Source organism: Myotis davidii, unplaced genomic scaffold, assembly GCF_000327345.1.
Source record: "Myotis davidii unplaced genomic scaffold, ASM32734v1 scaffold93, whole genome shotgun sequence".
Taxonomy (NCBI): domain Eukaryota; kingdom Metazoa; phylum Chordata; class Mammalia; order Chiroptera; family Vespertilionidae; genus Myotis; species Myotis davidii.
In genome coordinates, this window is record NW_006292095.1 from 4060471 (window position 1) to 4078257 (window position 17787).

The window sequence follows — 17787 nt, forward strand, 5'->3', positions numbered from 1 at the left end:
AAATTTTCATAACAACAAACATTAGTGAACAATTACTATGTCCTAAGGACCATGCTACTCTGAATTAACCTAATTTAAACACATATTTTCTCATACATACAACATTAAGAATATGTCAGCATATATATGCAAATGTTGTGTTTGATAAACACTCAGAAGTATAATAAGAATAAAGCCTAACAATTATGCCAAATGCATTTGCACTAATGGTTTATAGTTATTATTCTGGTTCCCTAAACATTTACAGCCTTGAAAATTCAATTTTCTGTGATCTACTTATTCACTCATTTACAAAAATTAATAAATTTTCCTGCACATAAAATTCTAGATAGGAAAACAATTCAATATATTTATTAGAAAATAAAAACATAAAAATTAATCAGAAGAGAGACACAATATAGAGATTATATAACGGGTAGTAAAAGTTTATAAGCCAAGCAACATTAAAGAAATGTTATCACTTATAATTAATCTCCTTTAGTTATTTCAATGCTTTTATGCAACTTCACTTTTATTAGGTTATTTTATGTCAGTTAGAAATTTTTAAGTCTCGCTTCACATTAGCTCATTGAGGACAAGGACTTTAACTTACAGTTTTCCCCCATCCCAATCATGTTCACCAAATTTATAGAATATAGTACATATTAAATAGATGATTATTTTTCATAATTAACATATGAAATCATTTTGCATTTTTTCTATAATACTGTACAAATATGGACTACTATACTCACGCAAGTAAGTATGCAGGCTGGAAGACATGTTCAGATTTCCACTGTAAAAATCTGTATAATATTGAATAAGGATTTCCAAAAGTAGAAATTTTGTTTTTATTTGACCAGATTTCTATGGAAGATATTACAATAGTCAGTTTTAACTGACTAAACATCTAAAAAGAGAAGACAAATAAACATTTTTAAATAAATTTAAACATTACATTAAACTTCTATAAAAACATATTTAAGACATTTAATTTGGTATGTTGATCATGGAAAATTGTTCAACAGCACAACCAAATATTAAACAAATCAATACATATTACAGATAATTTTACAAAATATATAAACAAAAGAGTTTTTAAAAACTTACAGTGTTAACAAGTCCAAATATCTGAATAACCTTCTGTGTTACAGCCTTTATATCAGAACCCATGTAATCAAACTGTAAAACATAAATTACTTTTAAAAACTAGTGAATGCCATTAATATATCACATACCCTTTATATATACAATGTACTGTATTCTAAATTAGTGATAGGACTACATTCCAATTATAATCCAAGAAATAATGATGTACAAGTAATGATTTATAAAAGTGCTATAATTTATGCAATAAATAAAAACACAATAACATGATTTTGTTTTTCTGTCTTTTGTGATACTGTTATTTTTTGAAAACTCTAATGATAGTTCTAAAGTTATAAATTTTTCATTAAATTTACTGGGGTAATCTTATTTAATACAATTATATAGGTTTCCGTTCTATTAAGTGCCTGCCAGGCTAGTTCAGTCAATAGAGCATGAGACTCTTAATAACATGACTTTAAGCAATGTTTAAAGCATTTAACTTGTGCCCTTTATTATTTATGAAACTGAATCATAACTTTTTTATTTTTTTAATATATTTTATTGATATTTTACAGAGAGGAAGGGAGAGGGATAGGGAGTTAGAAACATCGATGAGAGAGAAACATCGATCAGCTGTCCCCTGCACAACTCCCCACCGGCGTTGTGTCCGCAACCAAGGTACATGCCCTTGACCGGAATCGAACCTGGGACCCTTGAGTCCGCAGGCCGACACTCCATCCACTGAGCCAAACCGTCTAGGGCAATCATAACTTTTTTAAATGTGGTATTTCATAAATGAATAGGACTGTATCAAACGAAAAATCTTCTGCACAGCAAAAGAAACTGCCAACAAAAAGGCAAACTACTAATTGGGAGAAGATATTTGCAAACAACAGTTCTGACAAGGGGTGAATATCCAAAATATGTAAAGAACTCATATAACTTAACACCAAACAAATAATCCAATTAAAAAATGGGCGGAGGACCTGAACAGACACTTCTCCCAAGAAGGCATACAAATGGCCAAGAGATATATGAAGAGATGTTCAATTTCACTAGCTATTAGGGAAATGCAGATCAAAACTACAATGAGATACCACGTCACACCTCTTGGAATGCCTGTTAGCAACAAGACAAGTAACAGTGTTAGAGAGGTTGTGGGGACAAAGGAATCCTTATTCACTACTGGTGGGAATGCAAACTGGTACAGCCTCCATGGAAAATAGTATGGAGGTTCCTCAAAAAGTTAAGAATAATATGTGGGATATAAAACTGAAAACAACAAATGAACCAACAAGAACAACAAACAAACAAAAAAAGCATAGACACAGACAACAGTATGGTGGTTACCAGAGGGATAAGCTGCCCACCCGGCGGTCCTGGGAGCCAGTGTTTGCAGCTGCGGCCCAGGCAAAGCCGCCCACTCATGGTCCCCTGCGACTGGGGCTGTGGCCAGCCCAGGTGAAGTGGCTTGAGTTCTGGGTGCCTGCGGCCAGCCAGAGGGAAGGAAGCCCGGCTCCCATGTGCCTGCGACTGGCCTGAGGAGGGAATCCTGAGTCCCAGGTGTGGGCGAGGCAGAGGCGATTAGGGGCAATCAGGCCAGCACATCACCTTGATAAATTTATAAAAAGAAAAAACAAAACATAGAGTTATCATATGACCTAGCAACCTGTCTTCTGGGTACCTACCTGAAAATTTTCAAAACATCCTATATGACAAAGAGCTAATATGCAAATGGCCATCATGCCCTCACACCATAATGCCATAACAGCTCAGACACTCAACACTGGGGAGAGAGGAATGGAGACCAGCCAGGCACAAATGAGCTCACAAGAGAGGAATGGGGACCAGTCAGGCACAAATGAGCTTGCGAGAGAGAAATGGGGACCAGCCAGGCTGCAGCCTGGGAGAGAGACAAGCCACATGCCCCATGGTCCTGGGTGCCAGTGGCTGCGCCTGTGGCCAAGAAGAGGGATAAGCTGCCCACCCGGCGGTCCTGGGAGCCAGTGTTTGCAGCTGCGGCCCAGGCAAAGCCGCCCACCCATGGTCCCCTGCGACTGGGGCTGTGGCCAGCCCAGGTGAAGTGGCTTGAGTTCTGGGTGCCTGCGGCCAGCCAGAGGGAAGGAAGCCCGGCTCCCATGTGCCTGCGACTGGCCTGAGGAGGGAATCCTGAGTCCCAGGTGTGGGCGAGGCAGAGGCGATTAGGGGCAATCAGGCCAGCAAAGGAGCAATTAAGGGCAATCAGGCCGATAGGGGAGCAGTTAGGGGCGATCAGGCAGGCAGGCAGAGGTGGTTAGGGGCGATCAGACAGGCAGAGGTGGTTAGGGGCAATCAGGCAGGCAGGCAGGTGAGCAGTTAGGAGCCAGCGGTCCTGGATTGCAAGTGGCAGTCAGACACCCCCCAAGAGGTCCTGGATTAGAGAGGGTACAGTCTGGGCTGAGGGACCCCCCACCATGCACAAATTTCATGCACCAAGCCTCTAGTTTATTCATAAAGATTTATGTACCCCTATTTTCATTGCAGAATTATTCATGGTGGCCAAGACATGAAAACAACTGAAGTGTCCTTGATAGATGATTGGATAAAGATGTGGTACATATATGAAAAGAATACTACTCAGCCATAACAAAAGATAAAATACTGTCATTTGTCTTGCTTTTCATTAATCTTTAACTTTTGTTTTTAATTGCAGTATTTATTCCCTCTACGTCTAATAAAATATTTGAGTTGAAGTATTTTAACTTAACCTTAGCTTTAAAATTTGTTCCATATTAAACAAATTAAACAAAAAAAATACATAATATTTGTTTTCTTTTATTGCCTTCTTTTTGTTTATTATGCTTAAAATTCTGATTACCAACTTCTAATTGCTTTGTAAATTTATAGGAATATGATTTTAGCATATGTATTGGCTTTGTACTGGGTCAACTAAGCTATAATGAAAAGCTCTCCAACTCTTTAGTGAGCCATCGCACTTCAATTTTTGTTACCTCTGCCAACAATTATGGCTACACTTCCCTGCCTCATATTTACTTCTTTGAGAATCAACCAACTTTTTTTTAGGGAAAATATTTTTGTTTTATAACCTATGTCTTAAAATATTAATATCTGAAGGTTTTGTGTATCTAAATCTATTATTTTTTGTTTTGTTTCATTGTGGCTAATTTTTTTATGGATTTTGAGCTAATACATGGCTGTTATTAATCTGTGGGAATCCTATTTAAAGTTGTATTCCACCAGGGAGAAATACCATTTGCTTCCATCAGGTGCCCTCATAGCTTACCAATCTGGGACAAATGCAGCCTTATAGCTTAGAATCCCCTAACGACCTACGTTGTACGAATTCACAACTTAAACCAGGGGTGGACAAACTTTTTGACTCGAGGGCCACAATGGGTTCTTAAACTGGACCGGAGGGCCGGAACAAAAGCATGGATTGAGTGTTTGTGTGAACTAATACAAATTCAAAGTAAACATCATTACATAAAAGGGTACAGTCTTTTTTTTTTTTTTTTTTAGTTTTATTCATTTCAAACGGGCCGGATCCGGCCCGCCGGCCGTAGTTTGCCCACGGCTGACTTAAACCCATGCAAGATCTGAAGTATAATCGTGAATCCTCATTATGAAAATTTTGTTCTTTTGTTTTTCTGTCATTTCATTCACTAAGAATTGAGAACAGAACAGATGACTTCTTTTCTTCCTTTGCCTGAAAGAGGTGCCATATGTGTTCAGTAGACTACCCTACCAATTAGGCTTAGGCAATTAAATATTATTGCATGTGGGTTTGAGCGTTTGGGGATATTCTAATACAGTGATGGCGAACCTATGACACGCATGTCAGAGGTGACACGTGAACTCATTTTTTTGGTTTATTTTTCTTTGTTAAATGGCATTTAAATATATAAAATAAATATCAAAAATATAAATCTTTGTTTTACTATGGTTGCAGATATCAAAAAATTTCTATATGTGACACGGCACCAGAGTTAAGTTAGGGTTTTTCAAAATGCTGACACGCCAAGCTCAAAAGATTCGCCATCACTGTTCTAATATATACTTTCATTGAGAATGTAGTCCTTTTGAAAAAAAGAAAAAATAACAAACAAGGTTTAGAAAACAAAAAAATGCTTCACTTTACAAATGCAATTAGAGATCATATACACAAAATAAATTAATTAACAAAAATTTGGCTTATTTATAATTTAAAGAATTTATCAATTGTCCTAAAATCAAAATGAACATCAAAAATGGGTTTTAAATTTTTATTATATCATTGAAATCAAGTAAAAGACAAATGTTAAATAATTTTAAAATAATAATATATTAAAAGGACCTACCATATTTTTATCCACAACAATATATAGTTCAAGGTATTGAGGAATTAACTTGAAAAATTCAACTCTCTGAAAAACATACAACATGAATACTAAGGAATTTCTAAATATTTACTTTCTACTGAAATTATATTCAAAGATAAACTGAGAAACATGTCACTACTGATTATATAACAAGGGTATTTTCAAATACAAAATTTAGGTACTTTTTGGAAAATTCCAATCCAAAAAATGTTTGTGGTTTAAAATAATTTTTAATGAGACCCCAAGCTATACAAGAACCCAGGTATCTTTTGATTTTAGCAATATCTGAAATTAGAAATATTACTTTTATAACATATAGCTTTTCTTTCCTTAGCCTTGTAATAATTTTCACAGTAATCTTCCATGTGGGAAGATTTTCTGCTACCAATTTTAGGAAACTACTTTTGGCAAACAATATAGTTTAAAAAACTGGCCAGGCAGATCACATAATATTTATATCATATAAATTGCCAGACAATTGAGAAAAAGGAATAATTTACATTAATTGTCCAAATGCCCATATGTAAACATTTTTTGGTTTATTTAACCCTATATTCTAAATCTGTTAACTATGTTTTTGCTAAACTTTCATATAACAAGAGTAACAAACAATTCAATTTTATTTTATGCTTATTTTTTATTGTTGACACTATTACAGATGTTCCCCTATTCCCCTCCATTTCCCCCCTCCACTCAGTCCCCTCCAGTCCTTCACCACATTATTGTCTCTATCCATGGGCTATTCATATCCTCCTAATAAAACAGTAATATGCAAATTGACCATCACTCCAACACATAAGATGGCCGCTCCCATGTGGACACAAGATGGCCACCAAAAGATGGCCAGCAGGGGAGGGCAGTTAGGGACAATCGGGACAGCAGGGAGCAGTTTGGCATCAATCAGGCTGGCAGGGGAGTGGTTAGAGGGTGATCAGGCTGGCAGGCAGAAGCAGTTAGGGGCAATCAGACAGGCAGGCAGGTGGGCGGTTGGGAGCCAGCAATCCCCCAATGGGATTGGGCCTAAACGGGCAGTCAGATATCCCTCAAGGGGTCCCAGATTGGAGAGGGTGCAGACTGGGCTGAGGGACACACATACCCTTATGCATGAATTTTGTGCAGCGGGCCTCTAGTATATAATAAAAGCCTAATATGCTAAATGTCCGGTCAGCCATTCAACCAATCAAAGCATAATATGCTAATGATATGCTAAGGTTGCTCAACTGCTTACTATGACATGCATTTACCACCAAGGGGCAAATGGTCGACCAGTTGCTATGACATGCACTGACTACCAGGGGACAGATGCTCCAATAGGTAGGTTAGCTTGCTGCTGGGGTCTGGCCAATCAGGACTGAGCAAGACGGGCCAGACATGCCCTGGAGCCCTCCCATAGTCCCTCCCCTGTTGGCCAAACACCCATATCCCTCCCCAGCCCTGATCATACACCGGTGGGTTCCCTCAGCCTGGCCTGCACCCTCTCACAATCCAGGACCCCTTGGGGAAGTTGGAGAGCTGGTTTTGGCCCAATCCTGCAGGCCAGGCCAAGGGACCCCATTGGTGCACAAATTCATGCACCGGGCCTCTAGTATGTATGTATATATGTTCTTTAGTTCATCTCTTCCAATCCCCCCACACCCTTCCCTCTGAGATTTCATTCTCTATTTATCTCTATGTATTTTAAAATTCATGGAAGAACCTCATGAAAAACTAAAATAACTTTCGTATTTGCAAGTCACCAAATTTTACTCTGAAATTCATTTTTAGTTCACAAAATTATACAGAATATATTAAAAAGTCAATACTTACTTCTGAACTTTTTCTATATTGATAGTTGGAATTATAAATGTCACTGATTCCTAAGAGAGAAATGTTAGTGTAATAATCTTTGTCTTCATAAATCATGTGCATGAATCCTGATGCCACCTCCATTGGTTCGATTCCATAGGAGATGTTTTTCAACTGCAATATTCCCCTGAATGTTGAAATAATCAAAACAAATCTAAAATGGTTCTACCAAAACTATAAACTAATAGATTTACATTTAAAGTCATCTTAGTTTTTCTACTTTATCTCTTTGTTTTTTGAGGTGTTACCCAGAACAGAACTAGTAACAGCAGGATATGTATAGCTTTATATTATACTTATTCTAACAAAAATATCTTACAGAAACTATGTTGGTGGCATGGATCCACATGCTTAAACAAGTTAAGACCCTTTCCTAAGGTATAGATTTTCTAAGCCAGTCTGTAGGAACTATAGGCACTCTCTCCCTTAGTTATAAGTCCCTTTTTTCTTTTCTTTTTTTTAGAGAGAGAGTGAAAGGGGAAAAGGGGGGTGAGAGAAACATTAATCTGAGAGAGACATATCCATTGGTTACCTCCCACATACACCCTGACCAGGGCAGAGGATCAAACCTGCAACCAAGGTATGTGCCTCTTACCAGGAATCCAACCCGCATCCTTTTGGTGTGTGGGGAGAAGCTCTAACCACTTAGCACACTGACCAGGGCCCTTTCTTCTTTTTGAGATACCTAACTCTCCCTGACACTAAATGTCTAAATAATTTTTGTGGGATTTATTGAAGACACTGCCAGCCTAAACATGATTGAAGCTGAGGCAAAGTATCTATCAGATTGAGGTTTTTGGCAATTGTCACCCATTCTAGGAATTAAGAAAACATAAAAATTTGGGAAAACTAAAGAAGTATGGAGAGACCAATCAACACCCACTACACTCATGACTGCTCAAAGCCTCAAGCAGCAGATCCTATAAGAATCCACAAGTAGCCGCCCATCAGGCACAGATGCTGTCAGGGTGACCAACTCTATTTTGTCAGTAATTCTTGCTCATTTTTTAGGGAATTGAAATAACACAGGTGACTGTAGAATCAGAAAAGATATATGGCATATCAACTAATACACTAGCAGGATCTGGTAATGGCAAATGGTTACAACCTGAGTCCTGAACAAGTGCTGAGTGACACAAGAGAATTTGGAATGCCTGCAATATATCCATAATAATTGCAATCCATCTGAAAAAAAGTACACAAAGATAAACAAATGGATAACTTATTTTAAACATGGACATCCCATATATGACATTTACATGTATTAGATTAGCTACCTTAGTACATTAATGTGTATGGCATTTACCTAATGAAGCTGTGCCATGTAGAAATAAGAACTAGTCCAGCTTATTCATTTTATTTAATACGTAAAATAATATTCTAGGATTTTAGAATATTCATATTTTTAAAGAAAATTCAGAATAAGAAATATGTAAGGAAAAAAACACCGTAAGTCTTACCTGATCAAACGGATTGTTAGTTTTCTGGGTGTCATATTTGTCATAAGAATAAACAACAGAAACTGGGGATAAAAATGATCTAGGCAGAAAGCACAAAAACATGCCCAAGTTGTGAAACAGAAAGTATAGAAATAATTACTCTTCATACTACAAATTTTCTTTTTACTAGGAAATTTAAAGTAGTGCCAATCATCTTGGCCTATCCTATTTTCCAAATACTTCTCTATCATCTACTAATAAAAGAGTAATATGCTAATTTGACCAGGAGACCTTCCGGACGTCCTTCTGGACAAAGTCATGGTAGCAGGGCTGAGGCAGAGGCAGTTAGGGGCAATCAGGCCAGCAGGGGAGGGTAGTTGGGGGCAATGGGGCCAGTAGACAGGGGCAATGGGGCCAGTAGGGGAGGGCAATTGGGGGTAATTAGGCCAGCAGGGGAGGGCAGTTGAGGGTGATCAGGCAGGCAGACAGAGGGGTTAGGGGCAATCAGGCAGGCAGACAGAGGCAGTTAGGGGCAATCAGGCAGGCAGGCAGTTGAGCAATTAGGAGCCAGCAGTCCCAGATTGCAAGAGGGATATCCAACTGCCGGTTTAGTCCCGATCCTACAGGGGTTCTCAATTGGAGAGGGTGCAGGCTGGGCTGAGGGAAACCACACACCCCCTCCCCCCATGCATGAATTTCATTCACCGGGCCACTAGTTTACAATAAATTAGACACTGAGAGAGGCATTTTAACTATAGTGACAAATAATATCAAAATATGTGCTAATGAACAACCTAAATTGCTAGAAATATCAAATACTAAAACAACATAGGTCTCAATTTCTAGCACAGAACTTCCAAATCTTTGCCTTTATTGCTCATTGATTCCACATTTTAAACCTGAATCTCAAAATTAAAATATAGGGTTAGAACACAATTTAGAAATATTTCCTTTGCATTGCTACAAACTCATATTCACTAAGCTTAGTTACATACCAAGTTCTCAACAAACTTGGTCAGAATTTTATCTCATTTTCCTCAGTAACAATTAAAACAACTTGGCACAACTCCTGTCCATCATCCCACATAACCTCTATGTCACCTCATTACAGATAAGCTGTACCCATCCTCACATCTTAACTTTATTTCCAGAAGATGACGACTTTGGTTCAAAGCAAATCCTTATACTCATGCTACAAATCCCATTCTGTGCCACATGTTGAAGATACCTACCTTTTTCAGTCCTATAATTTCAAACTTCCTCTCTACAGTTTTTTATCCTAACACTATTCTGAGAATTTATTATCAAGCCATTATATCCTAAATAACTTCCCATGACTCTGTGTCATCTATTTCTTATATATTTTCAATTTGCAACCTATTTGTATTAAAAGATTACTCTACAGACAGTTTCTCTATTTGTCAATATTTACTTACCATGAAACTGCTCTGAAAAGATTCATAATCACCAGAATGTCAAACCCAAAAGACAATTTTAAAATAATCATTGTATTAGACTTTCTAGTATCATTTTGGAAACCACACCCACTCAGTGTAATCACACATCCCTCCTCTGTTCCTCTCCCAGAGGTCAAACAACAATAACCCCTGGGCCAAATTTGGCTGGCTGCATCTTTTGTAAATAAAATCTTCTTGAAATACAGCCGGACTCATTGGTTTGCATATTGTGTATAGCTGCTTTTGCACTACAGTGAAAAATTGCTTAGTTCCAATTGAGTACACAACATATTAGCCAAAGCTCTTTACAGAAAAAGTTTGTCAACACCTGGTCTAGGGCATAGTCTTCATTGCATTTTTTGTTGTTGTTTTTTTGTTCTACCTGCCCCCAAAATATTGGTCTTTAGTAGGATTTAGTCTTTAGCCACCAATCTATTTATAAGCACTTAAATAAGCTCTCATTTTAAAAAATTACAGCCAAACTATTGATTATTACTAAATCTATATCTCAATTACCAATCTCTGCTCAGAGATTCACATTCCTGTATTTATGGAATATAACCCACTTGTATATCTTATAGGAACTGCAAATTAAACTTACCCTCCTCACATAAAGATCTCCCTTGTTCATGCTCCTCATTTAATTACACTATAAGTGACCTTTTCTTAAGCAACAACTAAATTATCCAAGATTCTCACTGTTTCCCAGTCATTCTACCAAATTTGTCTTCAAGGCATACTGAATGTTTTCTTTCCTATACTATGACCTATACTATATATTCAAGCCACCAATCATCACTCACCTAAATTATTATATAATCATCCTAGAGGCCCAGTGCATGAAATTCATGCATGGGTGGGAGGGGGTCCCTCAGCACGGCCTGCAATGACACCAGTGTCCCTTGCCCCAGCCTCTGGCCTGAGGCCCCACCCCTCCCTCCACGGGGCCAAGGCACAGACGCTGGGCTCGCATTGCCAGGGCGGCACCACCAGTGTCCGCCTTGGCCACTATGGGCACCACCATCTTTGTTGTGGAGTGATGGTTAATTTACATATTACTCCTTTATTAGATAGAAAGAATAATTAGACACCCTACTCTACTTTTGCTCCCTCAGAATCAACCTACAAGACTCAATAAGCCTGCATAAGTATATTCTTGAAAACATTTTGGCTTGCAATATCCTTACCATGGCATGATAGATATTCTACAAATCGGTTCTACCTACTACCTTTCCAAATATTTTACTTCTATCCCCCCAAAATATGTTCTTTAGTAATTCACACTGACTTTTTTGAACACCACAGAATCTACTTAGTCTCACACCTCTATGTTTTACATATGATTTCCTCTAAACAGAATGCCCCCCTATGGTACCCCATTTCTTTACAGAGGTAAAGGCATCTTTCCTCAAGATATAAGTCATCTCTTACCTCTTCCCAAAAAGCCTTCCCAGATTTCAGAGACTACTGTTTACACACTTATCATAATACCATATTATAATAAAATTTCCCATTTCTCTACTAATGTGTTTGAATATATCACTCTGCATTATAAATTCTTTAAATGTGGATCATATTTTCTTATTTTTTGTATGCCTAAGACTTTATTCAATAACCAATATACATTAGATTTCAAATGCATATAGGTATCAAATATACACCTGATTTGAATTTGTCCTATTCACAACTATTTAAAAAATCAAGAAACCAAAGAATTAAAATTTAAAAAGGTAAAATAATTACTTACTGCTTTTTGAGGTGAATGAAATATGGTTTTTCTTTTATTGTAATCATATAAGCAACCTGTAACATGAAAATTCAAAATACTTTAAATAATTATAAATAATATGTTAAATAATGTTTCCTGTCAGTTATGCTTTTAAAATATTGACTAAATTAATAATAATATACAATAATTATATGTGCTTCCCTTCCTATGTGGATGGATACTTGAAGCTTCAAAGTTCTACATTGAGGAAAAGGTGGTAGAGTCCCCAAATGCCTTCCAGTCACCATAATTAGTATATCTGAGAGAAAAGCCTAGCTGATTATTGTTATCTTTTGGCTTAGACCAATTTGCCATGCTGAAGGTAAATACCAAAGGTGTCCCCCTTACTTGAGAGAACTTGTTGCTTGCCACTCCCAGCCATCCTGGAAAGTAAATTTCCCTATTCATTGGAACTGGTAGTTCTATAGATAGGACTACAAGGAATGCACTACACCTCTAGCAACATTCCACAACAACTACCTTTGTACTTTGCCTCTCCAGTTAAGCAAGGACATTCCCCTGGAATAGAATGTAGGAGAGGATAGGGAGAGAGCAGAGACAAGTATGGAGAACCCTCTAGAACAGCAGTTCTCAACCTGTGGGTGGCAACCCCTTTGGGGTCGAATGAACCTTTCGCAGGGGTCGCCTAAGACCATCGGAAAACACATATATAATTACATATTGTTTTTATGATTAATCACTATGCTTTAATTATGTTCAATTTGTAACAATGAAAATACATCCTGCATATCAGATATTTACATTATGATTCATAACAGTAGCAAAATTACAGTTATGAAGTAGCAACGAAAATAATTTTATAGTTGGGGGTTCACCACAACATGAGGAACTGTATTAAAGGGTCACGGCATTAGGAAGGTTGAGAACCACTGCTCTAGAACATAACAGAAAATGAGTCATTAAATTATTTATTTGGTTAATATTTAAAAACTAGAGGCCCAGCGCACAAAATTCATGTGCGGATACGGTCCCTAGGCATGGCCTGTGATTAGGGCCATCTTCCCCAGCTGCTCGCAGCCAGCCCTGCCCCCAGCCCCAGGTCCCCTTTTTGGAGCCTAATGGCCAGGGGAAGAGACTGAGAGATCGGCCGTTCCCTCCCACTCGCTGGCCCCGCCCCTGCTGCGGGTTTTCCTGCGTGTGTGATGACTGGCGGGGCAGGGGCCTTGGCCTGGTGCTGCCCGCATCCCAACCACCCATACCTAGTTCCCCATTCACAGCCTACCGGCCAGGAAAAGGGAGATTGAGAGGGTCAGTGCACCTCATAGTGACTGGTTGAGTGGTCATTCTGCTGTTAGGGTCAATTTGCATATTACCCTTTTATTATATGGGATTGTTTTAGCCAGATAAAAAGCCATTTAAAAGTTTTCAGTACCTTAACTATTATAGCCAAATAAGAATCTTTGCAACAGATAAATGATCTAAGAAGAGTCATCTGAATAGCACACTGAAACGAGGTGCAAGTGGAGTCTGGATAGGACCTTGAATACTGTGCCCTCTAAAAATCCCTTGTTATTAAACAAATATGAAAAATACAGTGGCATATGACAGTACCATTAAAAATTTAAATCTACATATATTACAATGAAAAAAAAACCCCTAGAATGTAATTAACAAAAAATGTACAAAACTGATAGGAGGGGGGAAAAAAACAATAACCCCAAAAAGACATCATCCAGAGTTTTTACAATTTTCCAGGCACAAACGTCCAGCTATTTGGGTTGAATTGTTTTGCTCTAACTTTATATGTGAATTTCTAACCTTTAGATCTCAGAATGTGATCCTACTTGGATTGGGTCTTTATAGAGATAATGAAGTTAAAATAACATCGTTAGTGCAGGCCCTAATCCAATATAACTGTGGTCCTTATCAAAAGAGAAAATTTGGACACAGACATACTCAAAGGCAGAAAGCCACATGAAGATTCATAAGGAGAACATATCCATCTGCAAGCCAAGGACAGGGGCCTGAAGCAGATCCTCCCCTCATAATCTTCAGAAAGAACGAACTTTGCCCACACCTTGGTTTTGGACTTCTAGATTCCAGAACTGAGACAATTTCTGTTGTTTAAGCCACGGTTTTTGTGTTACTTTGTTATGCCAGCTCTACAAAAGTAATACACCAAAATTCAGTAAAAAATTATAAGTAATGCTACAGAACAGGAAGTTGGCCTCGGACACCTAGGGTGCATCCCCTCCCTGAACGACCTGTAAAGAAAAAAGGATATAAAAGCGGCCACCAGGTGGCTCCCAACAGCTGGCGTGAACATCAGTGGGATGGATCCAATCCCAGGTTGGCAAGGGCATCCCACCACCCACCCAGCGGCCGGCCCCACTCCACTCCCCTGGGGACCCCACCCGTGCATGAATTCATGCACCAGACCTCTAGTAGATAATCCTGTGACACTGAAATTTCACTTCTGGGCACACATCCAACTGAAATGAGTAACCATGTACATACCAAAGACATGCAAAAATAATCAGAGCCTCTTATTCATAATATTACCACATTGGACACAACCTAAATGTTCAGCAACAGTCAAAAGGATATAAAACTATAATATATTCATACAATGGAATACTATATAACAATGTAAGAGAATAAACTGGGCTACATGCAATGGCATAGATTAATCTAAAAGACAGAAGGTTAAACAAAAGAGGCTACATAAAAAGATTGCATAGTTATGAGTCCATATACAGACATATATTCATGTATATGTAAACGTATATTTATTTAATATATGTATATCTATATATAAGGAATTACATATGTATCAAGAATAGACATCATTACAGAGGCAGAGCTGCCTCAAACAGATTGTCAAACTGCATCGGGAAGGCCGGGGAGGGTTCGGGGGCGGGAGGTATGGGGGTAAGAGATCAACTAAAGGACTTGTATGCATGCATATAAGCATAACCAATGGACATAAGACACTGGGGAATAGGGGAGGCTAGGGGACTGTCTAGGGCGGGGGGAAAGAATGGACACATATGTAATACCCTTTGTAATAAAAAATAAAATTTAAAAAAAAAGAATAGACATCATTTATCTACGCTGATAGAAATAAGAATAGTGTTAATACTTTTGGGTATTGACTAAGAGGCTATAAGAGGGCTCCTTCTAGACATTCTATACCTAGAAATGTGTGGTAGTAATACAGATGTTTACAATGTGTACAAAAATGTTCATAATAGACAAAACTAATCTATGATGATAGAAAGCAGAACAGTGTCATTAGGGTGGTGGAAATATGGAAATATCTGGGATAATCTTTTTCTTGATTTGGATATTGATTATAAGAACCTGTACATTTGTAAAAACTCAAAGAACTGTACACTTAAAATCTCTATTTTTCACTGTGTATAAGTTATCCCTCAAAAAGTTTATGTTAATAATTATTTAAGAAATGCAAATTAAAACAATAATGCTGTAACACTTAAGTCCATCAGGATAACAAATCACATTGTTAAAATATACTAATTAAGGTGTTGGCTGTCACTGTGATCTCATCTGGAGACAGATGAAAAACTGTTAGCAGAAACTGATAAATGCTTCTAATATTTACACTGAAATGCAAAGGAGAATAATAATCAAGACTATCTTGAAAAACAAGAAGAAAGTTGGAAGCTTGCACTACCAGATATCAATTTTTTATTATAAAGCTACAGTAATTAAGAAAGTATGAAGATTAATTGACTTTGGGGAGTGGGCACACAATGCAATATACAGATCATGTATCATAGAATACACTTGAAACCTATATGATCTTTTTACCCAATAAACTTAATTTAAATATATATATAAAGGAAAAAAGGGAAAAGAGAGATGCAACGTAATAGTGAAGAATAGAAAAGCAAATTAAGACCAATTTATGTCATCACAGGTTTTGTACACTATCTCACAATGCTAATATCCAGTGTTTTTTCTCACTAGAAAATGTTCAGTGGAAAAAACAATGAAATAAATTGGATGTGACCACTGCAGAAACTATGTTACAATATAAATGGAATAACTGCAAGGAATTTTATAAGCAAATTCTGCAAAACAAGGAACTATTTAAGAAAGTCAAATCATCATGGAAATACAATTCAAGAAAGAGAGAGGTGTGTAATTTAGACATTTGTAATTTATTTCTGCTGAACAATAATTTTTTGTATTTAAAATTATTTAGTATGGCAACATACAATATTTATATATATATACATATATATATGTATATATATATATTTCAAATTTAATTGGGTGCCCCATGTTTTATTTGTAATATCTAGGAGCTCTCTAATTGTCCCCTAAGCCCTACTATTTTTGAAGGTCCTACCTCATATTATACTAAAATATTAAAATATAATCACACCCCACATTAATAATAATTTTCTGTTGCAAAAATATTAAAAGAGAGCTTTTAAAGTTGTTATAGTTCAAAGAAACACTGAATTTCCATAGTATTAAATGTCCCTTTTTAAATGTTAGAGATTAGACAAATGGAGAATTCAAAGATTGGTCAGTCATAATAAGGGAAGAGGATTGGTATGAATTTCAGAAAAAAAGAAAATTAAACAAAAAATCAAATGGAGACCCTTCTTTCTAATCCTACATCACAGCATGACTGAGAATTCACTTGGGGGGGGGTCGGGGGGAGGGGGAGGGTTGTAAATAAAATCTAGCTACAAAAAGAAAAAAAGGTAGAGAACCAGTATATAGGGACATAAGACTACCTTCAGAGAATTGGGAATGATGGGGAAAGGAAATCCTGGTACAAAGAGTGTATCCTTATGTGAAACAGAGTGAGAAGGTTTTTTAAAACCACTAAAAGGAAAACATAAAATCCAAGACTACAATTATGACTAACATTAGATTATCCTATAATAGAAGGGACCATGTGAGAAGTAGATTTTCCTGGGGAATTAGAGAAGGAATGTGTACTGATATCTAGGTTCCAACTGTGAAGTCTATGTGCTGATCACCTTTAAGCTCCTCACTGACTCATTGAAAGGTGAGGCAAGTAGAGTAGTCCTCCCTTATCCATGGGGGATAGGTCCTATGACAACCCCCCAGTGAATGCTTGAAAGCATGAATAATAATGAACCCTATATATACTATTACACTATGTTTTTTATATATGTACATACCTATAACAAAGTTTAAATTATAAATTAGGCACAGTAAGAGATTAACAAAAAACTAATAATAAAATAGAACAATTATAACAATATCTTTTTTTGGTTTTATTTTATTATTTATTTTTTTTTAATTTTATTTTTTATTACAAAGGATATTACATATGTGTCCATTTTTCTCCCCCCGCCCAAGACAGTGGTGAACATTAGGAAGTTCTGAACACCCTAAAGGAGAGTTGACCACTGATCCTCCAAAGCTATTAGATATTAAGCAGATTATCTTTATAGATTAAATGCAAAATAATAAAATAATTAGTGTTATCTGTAAGTGTTTCATATGTATTTTGGCAATTCACATGGCCAAATCGGAGTAAGACTGAAGCTACAACGATGGGTAGCATTTGCTAGCTGTTCTTAGAATGTGACGGTTGGGGTGAGAAACTTCTGGCCCGAGGGCCGTGTAAGGCCTGCAAAATCATTTGCTCTGGCCCTGCCAAGGCATTAGGGATGAGTTAATTAAATGTTTGACCAAATATAGCAGGCTAATGTTTAAACTGATAATTTTGTATGGCCCCAAATTGGTATTACACATATCCAAACGACCCTTTTCAGATAAAAGCTTCCCCACCCCTGAATCTGAGTTCAGTTACCTGAGCTACCATTTATTATCTGTGTGACTTTGGATAATGTATTTGATCTCTCAGTGTTTTTTTC

At 37.1% G+C, this 17787-nt stretch overlaps 1 protein-coding gene across 1 annotated transcript in view; it reads right to left on the reverse strand.

Annotated features, from left to right (window-relative positions):
* LOC102757815 (disintegrin and metalloproteinase domain-containing protein 5-like) overlaps positions 1-17787 on the reverse strand; it is an 80431-nt gene that overhangs the window by 55765 nt on the left and 6879 nt on the right. The window contains exons 2-7 of the mRNA XM_006765643.1: positions 13963-14058; positions 11915-11970; positions 8732-8810; positions 8380-8456; positions 7233-7398; positions 1090-1161 (exon numbers count right to left, since the gene is read on the reverse strand). Of these exons, the coding sequence (XP_006765706.1) occupies positions 1090-1161; positions 7233-7398; positions 8380-8456; positions 8732-8810; positions 11915-11970; positions 13963-14058 (546 nt within the window). The remainder of the gene's footprint in view (positions 1-1089; positions 1162-7232; positions 7399-8379; positions 8457-8731; positions 8811-11914; positions 11971-13962; positions 14059-17787) is intronic.